The sequence below is a fragment of the Ostrea edulis genome, chromosome 7 (genome assembly GCF_947568905.1).
Source record: "Ostrea edulis chromosome 7, xbOstEdul1.1, whole genome shotgun sequence".
Classification (NCBI taxonomy): domain Eukaryota; kingdom Metazoa; phylum Mollusca; class Bivalvia; order Ostreida; family Ostreidae; genus Ostrea; species Ostrea edulis.
The window spans coordinates 62,916,927-62,931,497 of record NC_079170.1 but is presented as its reverse complement, the minus strand read 5'-3'; the positions used below and the strand labels follow the sequence as shown (position 1 = coordinate 62,931,497).

Genomic DNA, 14,571 nt, shown 5'->3' with positions numbered 1-14,571 from the left:
AACAACATTATGAAAACTTCACTAAACTGGTTAAAACAATATAACAGTATTCATAACAACTGTCTTAAAAATAAACGTCTGTGAAAAATAAAGGGAATCTATTGCATAATGGACTAATTGATAAAGATTTTAGTGGAAACAGAGTTATTGCCCTTGGATTCAATATTTTGAAACATTTTGAAATATTTTATGGTTAACAAGATTTTTTACAATAACTATTGGAAAAGACTCCAACAAAATTTATGTTTCTCGATCTGTTATGCATAATTCTGAATAAATCATTAATTTTGCAAAATCTGATGGCGTCACAGGCGGGTGGAACTACTTTGTTTTTCTAACATCTCTTGTGCTCATTATATGTAATGGTATGCAGACAATTTTTTTGTAATTTGCTATTGCACATTACTGAATTTGTGTACATGTATTATGAGCACAGTAGACATCAATAAGTAAACATTTCATCCATACTTGTGTTTTCATTGTGTTTGGCATTCTATTTCAGATACTTTGCTCAAGAAATTGACTTGTCCGGTCTCCAGGTGGACATGGCCCTCAGGAAATTCCAGTCCTACTTCAGAATGCCCGTAAGTGTCGCTTGATCTATTTTTAGACATAATTCCACAGGAAGTAGTGTATGTGCTTGTAATTAGCATCAACAATGATTTTAATAATTCCTATGTTGGCATCACCACCAATAATAATTATGATGGAAAATTAAATGCTTGCTTGTGTAGGAGGAAGATTTTATTTTGATTCTCGATTAGATTTGACATATTAATTGGTCTAGTGCAGCTAGCATACATCACCTCTGCATATTGTAGATGGTATTTCCCTGAAATATGGGAGGGCGAAGTCTTGGGTATAAGTTTTCAGATTTCTAATACTTCTGTTTTCTAGAACAAATTTCTGTAATTCCTCATAGTTGTTAGAAGAAGAAAATACTCCCATAAATTAGACAAAACATATCAATGATGACAAATGATTGGAAATCTATCCTTTGATGTAACAAATATGGTGGGTAGAGAGTGATAATTCTGTCACGGAGGAAAACAGGGAAGGGTCTACTTACACAAGATGTTTGAAGATATACCTCTTTCTGCTAAATGTAATTACATCTTAGTGAGATTTATGCTGTGTTGGAGGCTGGCTCTACCAGGTGATCAGGGGTATGATATTGGTGGGTGCTACACCTCACAGTGTGGAAGGCATCCCTCTAAGATAAGATAAGGGCCACTGAATTCTGACAAAGTGATTGGTCAAGAGGTCGGTAGAGTTCACTTGTCAGACAGACAGACTGTAGATTAGATTGTGTTGTAATAGCTGTCTGTCTGGCAGGTGGACCGTGTCTTCTGTGACTCGCAAGTCTCTGACTACTTCATAGCTATCCATCTCTCTCTTCTCCCGGCTTCTTGATGAAAAAAAAAGTTGTAGATTGTAAAAACCGTGAATTCAACAGCTTATTTTTTTAAAGCAAACATTTCATTTGGGATTGAATATTTAATTTTTGTTTCATAATCAGATATATTTAAACTTTAATTTTTCGGCATAAAATAAAAAAAAAACCAAATGATCAGAATTCCCACACAATCACTTCCTGATGAAGCTATGAATTCTAACCCAGTGGAAGTTGATGTTTCCTGATAATAAAAAGAGAGAGAAGGAAAAAGGAAGACTGCACAGTGACTAAGGTCTCCTGCAAACCTCTGGTTTTACTGAATACCATCTGCCCCTTAATTAAAATAAACTTCTGGAGCCAGATGGAACAGTGTAGAAACAAGCTGTATGTACTTTCCCTATCTATTTTGTGTAGAATTTTATCTTTAGGTTTTTTTGGGGGAGCTGTGACTGATGATTTGTTCTCTCGTTTCAGGGTGAAGCACAGAAGATCGAGCGTTTAATGGAGGTAAAATTCAATGGAGATATCCCCCTCTGTGTGTCTAATAAAAGTACAGAATTAGCTGATTATAAGATCGCAGAGGGAAAAGTCGATAGGCATGATGAAAAAAGTACTCAAAAGCATTTCATTCTCATTTTTATGTTCAGGCCTTTCTGCAAGGATTTATTGCTGATTACATGAAATCCAATGCTGTGTATAAAAAAAAAAGAATGGACTGCCAATCTGACATTAATTTCACCAGTCAATATTTGCAGTAAAGTAATTAATTTTGGTTGGAGTCTAATATTCAATGTTTTCGTGGTATGAATTTCTATCCTTTATAAAATAAACTACTGTATGCAAGTCCACAGATATGCTTTCTCAAAACACAAAAGTTTTAGTCAAAGGAAATATTTAGTCACTGTCCCCCTCTAGCTATTTCTCTCTGTCTTCTAGAGAGTTATAAGCTTATTTGATACCGATTTACAGCAGAATTTAGGACATGTCCTTAAATCGTGATTTACCATAGTAGTTGTTTTTCTTTCATAGGCGTTTGCTGACCGTTACTGTGCATGTAACCCTGACCAAATCAAGAATTTCCGAAATCTGGACACAATCTTCCTCTTAGCATTCGCCATCATAATGTTAAACACAGACTCTCATAACTCCAGCATTAAGGCCGAACGCAAAATGAAAGTAGATGATTTCATCAGGAATCTGCGAGGTAATTTATTTGTACCATTGTATCATAAGAGAACTTGGTTCTATGTAGTGCAGACGTAGATCAGGCAAGCATTCATATCCGAAAACAATTGAACCACAAAATGAACTACAAAATGAATTGAACTGAAGCTTGTCTTCCATTTTGATGGGTGGTACACTGGTACAGACGTACGCCATGACGGTATTGTGATGGAAAGTAAGAGTTTATCTTGTGCGGAAAAGATTGGGAAGAATGGTAAATTGCAGTGTCAAGAGAAATAGCAAGATAATGTGTGATAGGTCCAATGTTGCTGAAATTGAAATGTAGAAGAATTTCTGTTACAGATAAGCGTATAATAAATGATGAACAATAAGTCGTCGGTGAAGGTTTGCATCAGCCTGTCTATATACATGTATTTGGTGATACCTTGTATAAAGATTATTAACGATAATTCAAGATTATTTAATATTGAATATTTGGAGATCAGTTGTAATACCAGGAAAGAGATGAATTTGTCAAATTGAAAGTAAAACCTGGGGCCTGTTTTACACAACAACTTACGACAAAGTCGCAAGGCTTAAATTGTATTACACAGTTATTACTTTAAATGAATTAATCAAAACTTTTCTGAGGCTGAATTTTCAATATTTTCTTTAAAAAATATATTGCATTCGGAGTGAATGATTTACAATAAAGTTGAAAATTCCAGTATGTAAAGTTTGTCGTAAGTTCTTTTGTAAAACGCACCCCTTGAGTTTAGGAACTATGCTTAAAAATGTACTGCATCCTATAACCAAGCTTTGTTGACAAAACCAGAATATGTACAGGGTAATATATACAGTGTATACATTATTTTGTATTTTCATTCAGTTGGAAATTGTATCCGGACAGAAATCTTGATAGAAAAGCATATTTAGAGCATTATCTGTTTATCTTGAAATGATCAGATTGGAAGGTTTTGAGAAGTGTGCAGTGTAGGAGATGTACAGTGGTGCATGTCTCACCACAGTGCTGCATGGTTTTCCAGTCTTCAGGTCCTCTGCTGTGGTTTATCCCCAATGTTGTAAATAGGCATCATTAATGATAACAGATGTCTGCTGAACATGGGAGACAGTTTGATGTCGAATTGTTAATTAGGCTTCTAATTGCAAGCGTAGGGCCTTAGCTTTGCTAAAACATAACCCAGATCATTTAGTTTGACACAATGTGACCTTTTAAATTAAGTGGTAAGGCATCTGTTCATGTGAGAGGAATCTGCTGATGTCTGTATCAATTTGAATTTAAACTGTAAATTTCAACATGCAAAACAAGTTAGTTTCAGAGAAAATACATTTAACAATACGTCAGTTTAAAAATATTTTGCTTAAAAATTGTTTTGATTTGATCCCCAGACATAGATGATGGTCAAGATGTGGACCGAGACATGTTGATTGGGATCTACAACCGAATCCAGGTCCAGGAGTTCCGCGCGGGGGTCGACCATGTCACTCAGGTCATGAAGGTCGAGCAGACGGTGGTAGGCAAGAAACCAGTAAGTAGATAAACAACAGTTAATTAGGGAAAGGGCAAGAAACTAGTTAGTTAATAACTAACAATTACAATTAAAGTTCCACCCTAGTCAAACAGGTTCAATTTCTCTATACATGTATATTCTAACCCAGTGTCCAACCCTCGGCAGTATGTTAGTACTGTGTTATATGGATATAGTTGCCCCCTCTAACGATCGAGGTTCCACCATAGTGAAAGAGGTTCGATTTCTCTATATATTCTAACCCAGTGTTCAACCCTCGGCAGTATGTTAAAGGGATATATTCGCCCCCATCAGTGGGCCATTCTGATTGTCAGTGGGTGAATTTAAGACTGAACAAAACAGTTTTCTGTCTTTGAAGACAACTGTGTCTGGACAGATTTAGAATGGGGTGAAGCCATCTGCAAGTGTAGAAAGGTGAAAACTACACAGGGTGACAATAATCCTTGATACGACATTATATATTATACATGTAAATGTTTGTCCTCGTAACAACAGTCAGCTGGTGCTACTCCAATGCTGTAGCTACTAAGTAATGAAACTTCTGCTGAAACAAATTTCCCAACAAATGCGATCAATGGAGGGCATACTATATTTGTTTTTCTACCTTATGGTACATACATGTTTAAGCAAAGCTGCTTTCATTTTTTGTTAGATTTCTTATAAAGTAAACTTTTATGTGTCTTCATGCAGAAAATCAAGACTGGCATGCCCTCTGTTGATGAAATCTGCTCTGCAGGATACACATACACAATGATTATAACTGCAGTAGATTTCATGTCAACATTGCACAAGGATACAAATTTTGGAGTCGTGCAATGACTAATCAGTGTGTGTTTAGATGTGACGTACTGAATTTCAATTTAAAGTTTGAGTGATACAGAAGTCATTTTAGTCATTTTTTTTCCCCAGCAACTAGCTCTTCCCCACCGTCGCCTGGTGTGTTACTGTCGTTTGTATGAAGTCCACGATCCGAACAAAAAAGAGAAAATTGGTCTCCATCAGCGAGAAGTCTTCCTGTTCAATGACCTACTTTTGGTTAGTACACAAAGAGGAACAACTCTTATCTGTCTTCAAAAATTGTTCTTTTGATAGCTAGGTGAAATACATGCTAAGGTCAGATATTCATGTTAATTGACAAATGTATATACACTGTATGTAAATGGGAACTTTCTTTGATTTCAGATTACGAAAATATTCAGTAAGAAGAAGTCGGGCATTACCTACTCTTACAAACAGTCCTTCTCACTCAGCGGCATGCAGGTCTATCTGTTTGAAACCTCACGTAAGTCACCAGCTTTATCTTCTTACTACACTGCATCCAGCAAAGCAGTAGCTCTGTATTTGCAAAATTGATTTTCTTTAAAAGATTGAGACTTTCTTGGAAATGTCATGTATAAGAATATTGCCGTTCTGAAAAATGATTTTGTACAGTAACGGATCAAGTTTTTGTGTGTGAATGTCTGGTCAGTAGTTCATTACTTGCCCTTTACTTCTTTGAATGATGTTCCCTTCACAAATTATTTTTCCTCAAAGTGAAATTTGTCATTGAATTGAATTTGAATATAATTTTTTTTTTTTAAGAAGGTTCAGTGCAACATTTTTCATTATGCAGAGTATATCCTTTATCATGTAAAGTCTTTAAAAAAAAAAAAAAGAACAGTAGGCAATACATGAACTTCAGTGTGTCTTAGTTTTATACTAATGTAATATTCTGTGGTTGTTGTTAATTATCACTCAGTATGGTACACGATTTTGTTACTATTACAGATTATCAGTACGGCGTGCGGCTGGTGGGAGGTGTGAACAATAAAGTACTAATCACGCTGAATGCTAGAAATGACCACGATCGACAAAAATTTGTGGATGATCTAAGGGAGGCAATTTTGGAGGTAAACATTAAGTTCACCAAAACAAGCATGATAAATGTTTCAATTTAGTCATGTATGTATGGTGAATTCTAGTGAAGGGAAATGTTTAAAAATTCAAAATGAGGAACTAGCTAGGTTTTAAAATAGGGATGTATTTGATGAAAATCTTGAATGCATTTAGATGATAGGCAATATAGTCATACCACATCTGATAGCTGTTTACTCCTTGTCACTGTAAACATGGACCCGATTTTCATCCCCAATTATTTTGTTTTACAAGTTCTTTACACTGTGTCATCTGGCATCTTGTCTGATTCGACACAAAATTTATCTCTCCCAGTTCATGTCGGATTAGACAAGGTTCACTGTACAATGATGTTAAAAATATTTTACACAAGGTCAGTTAAGTTTCATGTATCAATCTCATTTTACTATCATTTTGAAACCTATCTTTGAATTGTATTTTGTATGAAGATAGTTTGTTTAATTCAGCAGATAGGAAAATATTGAGCTTGTGATGACACTTTCATATCGTTGTCTTCTCTTTCTTTAGACCAATGGAATGGAAACGATACGTATAGAAGAAGAGCTGCAGAAACACAGTGCCAATCACAACACGCTCGACAGACATTATGCAAATGACGACTCGCGTGTATTAATGTACGAGCTCATGAAGCCATCAGATCCATCTATAAATAGGCTGTCAGCCCCCGACTGCCCCGCCTTACAGAAACTTCCTCTGTCCAATTCTCTTACTGATCTATGTCAAGGTACGCATGCGCATGACCTACTTTTGTTGCATTTTTGAGTTTGCAAACTCCATAGCATGGACTGACTGTACTGATAGATTGAAATGCCTTGGGATGATGGATTGAATAATCAAAATATGCATGTTTGCAATGTACAGAGTGAATGATGTCTTTCCAATATTGTAAAATAAATCTATTCACACCTTAGACAATTTCTAAACTGTATCACAGAATAAATGCTATTGCATACAATTGTATATCAGTATTCAAAGGGGATAATTTATTTTTATTACTCTGATATATCTTGAATTAGGATCATAAAATATTTGTGAAGTTGGTTAGAAGCACGACAGGTTGACTTGAAATCTAGATGCATGAATGAACCATATAAACTGGTACTGGAATTCCCTAAAGCTTTAGACCATCAGGAGTTTGCATTTTCCCTCTTTACTTTTGATTTCTATTTACATTATTTGCTAGTATTTGATATTTCACACTATAACAGTAAGTATATTGGTATGTGCTTTATATGCTTGTTCACTATTATTTTTCTCTGTCTTGCCCCCGGCCCTCTAAGAATGTAGAGAAGAGTTGCTGTTTGATAAATTCAGCATTTAGTTGCACATCTCTCAGCTCATGAAAGAAATTTTCTGTTGGGGAGTTTTATCCTTAGAAATGAACTTCATCCAAGTGCCTGGAAAGGGGGGGGGGGGGGGGGTATTAAGTGCATAACCAGGTAAAAATTCAATTAAGTAGGAGCAATCGTACATGTAAAGTTTTAATGCAGAAATTAAAGCTTAATCTTACAAAACTTAAACCAACAAAGGTTAGCAGACATTGCTGAGGGATGTATGATCATTAGAGATGGTGGTGTTGTGTAGGTGTAGCATGGTACAAGGGAGATAACTTGTACACATACTTTAAAACCTCATATGATTTGTTGATGAAGGCAGAGGAAATGAAGCCCATTTCCCCCCACAATCAACAACCATCAAGGGGGCTTCACAACTCATTTCATCCGTGATTAACTGTAACGAGTACTATTGTACATATTGATTCAGAACAAAAAGTCATTACACGACAGTTGTTAATGGATCCCATCTGATTGACAGGTCAAGGGATGAGGAGAGGTAGCAGTGGTGGATCTTTGGACAGTGGAGTGGTGGGTACATTAATGGATTATATATTTCATCCTTATTATCCCATGTGTACATTAATTTCCCCTTTTTTAGTGTGAACTAAAAATCCATCGTTTTTGAAAATTAACAGGATTTAAATTTTGACATCTGAAATGCTGAAGCAAGGTTGCTCAGTATTACCATAAAATGCAGTTATCATAGCTACATCAACAGAGCACCAGCCTCCTTTGCATTAAAATTTTTGAATACATTAAAGATTTATATTCTATGAATAAAGTGTTCAGTAATGATGATAGTCGCCCACTAAGATGTGCAAATGACCATAAAAGTCTATGCTTTTTTTTTCAAGAAAGGAAATTGAATTGTCAAAATTTACATTTAGAAACAAGAAATAGATTGTAGTTTGTGTTATTAGGATATGATGGGATAGTTTCTGCATGATTAACTGTTATGCAAATTACTAGGCCCGAGTATCGCAGGCTACCTCATGGTGCACATTGTGATTTGAACATGATATGCCAATACAGTTTTTATAACTTTGACTTTGACAATTTTGTGGTGGTATTGCATTTCATATTATATCCAAGATAGAGATACAAAACATGGTGTATAAGTAACAGATAAAATCAATAAAATAATTTATTATATAGCTAATAAATAGTCTAATATAAAATCTGCGTAAAATCTAGAGAATGTTAGCGTTCAATATCCTGAGGATTTATTGAACGCTAACTTTGCATTGTGTAAATTGTATGCGCCCAAAACATTCCGAGTATGAGCTTTCAATATGGACGTTACCGTTATGACGTAAACAAGCCAAAATGGCAGACGACGGTCCTCCGAATCTGACAGAGCCGGTATTTGATATTTACTTAAGCAAAATGTTTTACTGTACATAAATTATGATGCCCCATTTACAAAATCAGTTTGCTTCATGCATTAATGATGGGTTAAATATTGAACAGTTAAGAAATGCATGCTGTTATTGCACACTGCCAATATTGATGAATTCTCGTCTATTTTGGAGCAGTTTGAATGAAAAGGGATATAATGTAACAACTAAATACTTTAGCTATATAATAAAAGGGTTATTGAACTTATATAGGTGAATATTGGCACTCGTTGGCAGTCAAAATGCACTCGCAAGCTCGTGCATTTTTTACAGCCAACTCGTGCCAATATTCACCAATATAATTCCAATAACCCTATAATATCCCAGATATAGATACAAAACATGCTGTATTAAGTAACAAATAAAATTCATAAAATAATAAGAATTTAAGACACTTAAACTTATGCCGCAATCAGAATCATTCGTGATTAATGATAAATATAACTTACAACATACTGACGATACATGTATCATACACACTGTCTTGTAATTAACATGATCATTATAGTGTTGTATTGTAACGCCTGTACAAATTACTTCATGCTTCCATCATTTTTTTACTCCAATATTACAGACAAACTAGATTTGTATATTTATGTGTCTCACCTGCTTTGGTAGGACAAACTAGGCCTGTATATTTATGTGTCTCACCTGTTTTGGTAGGACAAACTAGGCCTGTATATTTATGTGTCTCACCTGTTTTGGTAGGACAAACTAGGCCTGTATATTTATGTGTATTACTTGTTTTGATAGGCGTCTGGAGGATCCGGGGGAGTGGTGGTATATGGGGACATGACATCACAGAACAGTCAGACCAGTCTACATTCCCGGGGGTCACCAGCCACCCCCAAAACCAGCCAAATTAGTCTACAGTCTCTGGGATCACCCACGATACAGTCAGGGGTCAAAGGTCGAAGGAAACAGGCAGTGTCACTCAGGAAGGGGTTGCCAGTGGGTACAGATGTCTGAAAAGGTGTGCAGTAAAAGTCTCAAGGTCGTAACCTAGGTGACAACGCAAGGCACGCCTGACAGGAAAGTGCTGTGCATTCTTGCTGGCCGGATGAAAAATATGTTCTGTGCAACAATAACTAAGATGCTGGCATCATGAACACAGAACTGAGCATGGACACCGCCTGTTCATGGGTTAAAGATGAAAGGTCACTGGATGTCATGCTGGTCACATGCGAAAGAAAAAATATTGTCACAAGAACTTAATCATGTCCTAGATAGGGAATACCGGAACATGTCGAATTCATGTAGTGCAATGATGTAATAAACTTGTAATCAAATTGTTATGTTTTAGAATACTATGATAATATATTCTAAAGTTTTACACAATCCAGCAGGAAATATTGAACAACTTGTTTTGTAACACTTTTACACACAAGTCTGAAAAAAGTGTTGGCATGTTTGACGTTTGTTCACTTTGCCAAATAGTGGTGTTTCAATGTGCATGTCGGTGTATAGCTGGAATCGACTTTGTGATAACAAATTGAAATCTCATCAAATCTAATGACATTTAATATTTATTTATTAAAATCATGTGATGTAGAATTTATAGTACATGTGTGTATTGTGGATGTAAATTTCATTGTAAATTCAAATAGGTGTGGTAGATATCCATCATAGGGTGTGAGTGTTCACTGTATATTTTATGCTTACTTCTTTTTATGAAGGAAAAAATTGGTACTGTTAATGTCAGTTGATTTTCTGTTGCTTAGGAAATAATTTTTTTATTAATGAATTCAGTAAATGCTTTTTTAAAAAGCTCATGAATATCTGTGTCCAAGTTTATGACATAATACAAAACTATATTGTTTTTGAAATCTACACAGAACAGTATGTAATAGGGGAAAATATTGTTTTCTTAAAAATATCTGTGTCCAAGTTTATGACATAATACAAAACTATATTGTTTTTGAAATCTACACAGAACAGTATGTAATAGGGGAAAATATTGTTTTCTGAAATCAACATGTAACAACAACACTATCTGTGCCCATGGCTTGCATAGATGTACATTGTATATCCTACTCGTCTAGAATTTGCAAATTGCAATAATTTCTTTCTGTATTGAGGTACTTTGAATTTTCACCTGACATTTAAACTTTAAGCTAAAAGTTATATATTGATGTATCAATCAGCACATTTAAATGCATTGAAGTTCTAATTATCATATACCTTTACTTGAAATTAATATTTCTGAATTTGTGAAATATAATGCACTTTTTGGTTAATATATAAATGACTACTTTTTTGTAAAATTCCGTAAACAGTTTGGCAGATTTTGTGAAGTTCTGTGTCTAGACTAGTTGATTAGTATAATTAGTTCAGTTTAAGATTTCTGATTCCAGACGAAGCCTACACAGTATTAATGATGGTGCACAGTTACATAATGTACTAGAAGTACTGAGGACCAAGGCTACTGTGAGCTAGTGTCTCTTATCAGTACAATTTTTTTTTGTCTGTCATAATCTGCAATAAACATTTTTTTTAAATGTCAGATACATGTATATGGAGAAATATTTGTTCTTGTTAGTTTCAGGAACCCACAAAGAGAAAATAAAAACAGCATATAAACATAGGAGGTGTTTTGGGGTTTATGTGTTGTTAATGGAATTGAAGACGAGTACGTGCTACAAGCCATTGGTTATGATGTTTTGAAGATTCCCATTTAATTTCTAATTTGTAATGTCGTCAAGAGTATTTCTACTTTGAAATTAAATACCCTTCACTAATCACTATGGCATGCATGTGACGTCTCTAGCATCTGCCAGGAGGCTATGGGGAAAACCTTTTTAAAAAACTCTCTCCCGCTTGGAGATGGAGATACCGTAATTGAAATGATAAAAAAAGATCAGTCATTTCTCAAGGAAACCCAGCTCCATGTTATTTTGAATGACGAATTGGACATGCATCAATATAGTGGCTAATGTAGGACAGTTCAGATTTTAATTTGTGGCCAAGAAATGGAATTCGTTTGCAAGAAAACAAACTCGGGACAAAATTTGCTATTATTCAGATTCGCTTGCATCATTAACAGTTGGCCTTATATCTACCAACCAACAGATGCAAGAATATATCTCCCGACAGTAGAGCCTGTATGTTTCACTACTGGTGCACATGTGTCTATATAATGATACACCGCAACTACATGATATAATCGTGGGGGACAACCAACAGAACCAACATGGAATTTCAAACAAGATGTGAGGATGCTGTATTGTAGGTCTACTGCTTCTATTTGTGTAATTAGAATGTATCCATATATCTACAACATCAGGTGGGCAATGCATAAATCGGAGACGTACATCATTAAATATGTTATGAATGGCTCTGCAGATATGCACCATGAAGTTACGATGCGATAGTTTATACTTAAGAATGTAACAATGATATGTTAAAGTTACATTTTTACTTCTTCCAGTCGGTGACCTCCGTCATCAAGTTGACTATTCTGCCATGTTAAGGTGTGTGAAAGTTAAAACATGTCTTCCAACTATCTAGTATATAACTCGTACATTATATGACTTGGTGTAACCCAGTTGTACGACAAATATTGCTCTCTTTCTTCCAGTGACGGCAATACGCTGTAAATTCGTAGAATTCTCTTTCTTTTCCCCATTGCGTATATATATTCTTTTCGGACTTTTCAGAGCTCACGGATTTTGTTAAATAGATTTCATTTAAAATGTGTTAATTATCGTAGACAAACATTAGGTAATATCACAAAATCGCGTCAGATCTGATATTAAAAGCGCTAAATTATGTATTGCACATCATGTACATATTGCTTGATTAATTGTATGTTGTTTAACGTCTTTCACTCATACGGAGACATCACCATTACCGGTGAAGGGCTACAAAATTTAGGCCTATGCTTGGCGCTTACGGCCTTTGAGAAGGGAGGGATGTTTATGATCAATTATCGTGCCACACAGGCTGGGACACGGGGCCTCGGTTTTTGCAGGCTCATCAGAAACCCCATTTAGTCGCCTCTCATGACAAGCAAGGGGTACTGAGGACCTATTCGAACCCGAATCCCCACGGGACTGTACATATTGTACGTTGAATATAACAATTTTTGATGTTTAATGAATACTAAATAGATTAAATTATCGCTGATAATTGATTATAAATCTAGTATTTTATTGTAATATGCATGGAGCACAGTTTTAAAATATCAAGCCTCGTGCTTATCGTTGACAGATTACAGTCCTCGGTTCATTCGGGTATTTGGTACACTATATCAGGGTATGAATTCCCTGACATTCAAATTTTAGTTCTTAAAAGATATACGAGAACATTTATAAAGTGCTATCCATATACTTGGCTCCATGTTCCATATGGACGTTTTGGATTTGATAACTTCACCCTGAACATCTTTGTATTCATGGACATATAAATATTGAAAAATATAGGACCCCTTCCCGATTTTCTTTTAAAGACCCGAGCTCGTGTACTATAAGAAAAATCTATTGCGAGAAAATTTACCCCAAAAATGTACTCTTGTATTTTCTTCAAAAGAATTTCTAACAACACTTAATTGTTCAAGAAAAGAGTATCAAGGGCACCAAAGACGTTCAATGTGCCCGTGATGTAATCCAATCGTTGCATTAGTTTTCAATAAGATAAAATTTCATACATCTCGCCAATTAACACAATATTTGAACTTAGCCAACAAAGGATAAATCATTGATTATGATTAATTAACGAGGTATATGTAATTATAACCGGCATAAAAACAAACAATGAAAGTCCAGTATTAAATGAAGGTATATGTAATTACAATTAACATGAAAACACACTGTATTAAATGAAATTATATACTATTAAAGGTGCCATGGCATCAAAACAACGTACCTTACAAATGACTAAATTTGAGGCGTGGCCATTATACCTATCCTTTCTTAAGGAGTCGAGAGGTGCCATGGCCTTGATTATATGGAGGATGCTACTGTTGAATGTGTTGTCTGGACTGTCCACTGCTAATTCCATTCAGACGTGCTCTGCAAAATGGACCATCGAAGAAGCCACTAGCACTTCTTGTCTTGAAGTCCAGAAAACGGACAGCTCTGTGCAGTGTTTTGCAGCGTGTCTGTCAAACAGTGTTCATTTTTATTCCTTTAGTAGAAGCAGGGAGACCCGATCGTGTTACTGCTGCCAAAATCCACCGTCCAATGTTGCTAGCGCTGTACCGGACCAAGGATTAGTCAGCTATAATACGTGTACGTATTTTTCTTAAAACAAAATTACACACACATGTAGATACCAGATAAATGCTGTGCACAAGGCTAATTGGCTTCAAATAAATACCGGGTATGTACTGTGTCAATTAACTACCGGGTATAAGTACTGGCCGCAACTAAATATCCAGTATGTACTTGCATTAACTAAATACCGGGTAAGTACTGGCCTCAACTAAATATCTGGTATGTACTGCCTCAACTAAATATCGGGTAAATACTGGCCTCAACTAAATATCGAGTACGTACTGGCCTCAACTGAATATCGGGTAAGTACTGGCCTCAACTACAGTGTAAATATCGGGTATGTACTGACCTCAAATAAATATTGGGTACACACTGACCTAAACTAAATATCGGGTATATTGTGCGCCGGGCTAACTAGCTTCAAATGAATACAATGTATGTTACTCCAACGCCCTGTAGATAAATGGCTTTTACTAAATACCGCATATGTTGTACACTGGGCTAACTATCCCCACCTGAATACCAAGTATGCTGTGTGCCGGGCTAACAACAAACTGACATTGTGATCAAGTATAAATATTGATCACTATTCCAGACGTT

The 14,571-nt window shown here is 35.6% G+C and overlaps 1 protein-coding gene across 14 annotated transcripts in view; it reads left to right on the top strand.

Annotated features, from left to right (window-relative positions):
- LOC130048360 (IQ motif and SEC7 domain-containing protein 2-like) overlaps positions 1-11,342 on the top strand; it is a 62,727-nt gene extending 51,385 nt beyond the window's left edge. For 9 of the 14 annotated variants that reach the window (XM_056144987.1, XM_056144996.1, XM_056144995.1 and 6 more), the window contains 10 exons: positions 503-584; positions 1,871-1,903; positions 2,426-2,600; positions 3,971-4,110; positions 5,020-5,145; positions 5,293-5,392; positions 5,878-5,999; positions 6,532-6,748; positions 7,840-7,889; positions 9,512-11,342. In XM_056144987.1, the coding sequence (XP_056000962.1) occupies positions 503-584; positions 1,871-1,903; positions 2,426-2,600; positions 3,971-4,110; positions 5,020-5,145; positions 5,293-5,392; positions 5,878-5,999; positions 6,532-6,748; positions 7,840-7,889; positions 9,512-9,727 (1,261 nt within the window). In that variant the 3' untranslated portion in view covers positions 9,728-11,342. The remainder of the gene's footprint in view (positions 1-502; positions 585-1,870; positions 1,904-2,425; positions 2,601-3,970; positions 4,111-5,019; positions 5,146-5,292; positions 5,393-5,877; positions 6,000-6,531; positions 6,749-7,839; positions 7,890-9,511) is intronic. The other 5 variants (XM_056144988.1, XM_056145000.1, XM_056144997.1 and 2 more) reach the window with 2 other exon arrangements.
- The last annotated feature ends 3,229 nt before the right edge of the window (positions 11,343-14,571 follow it).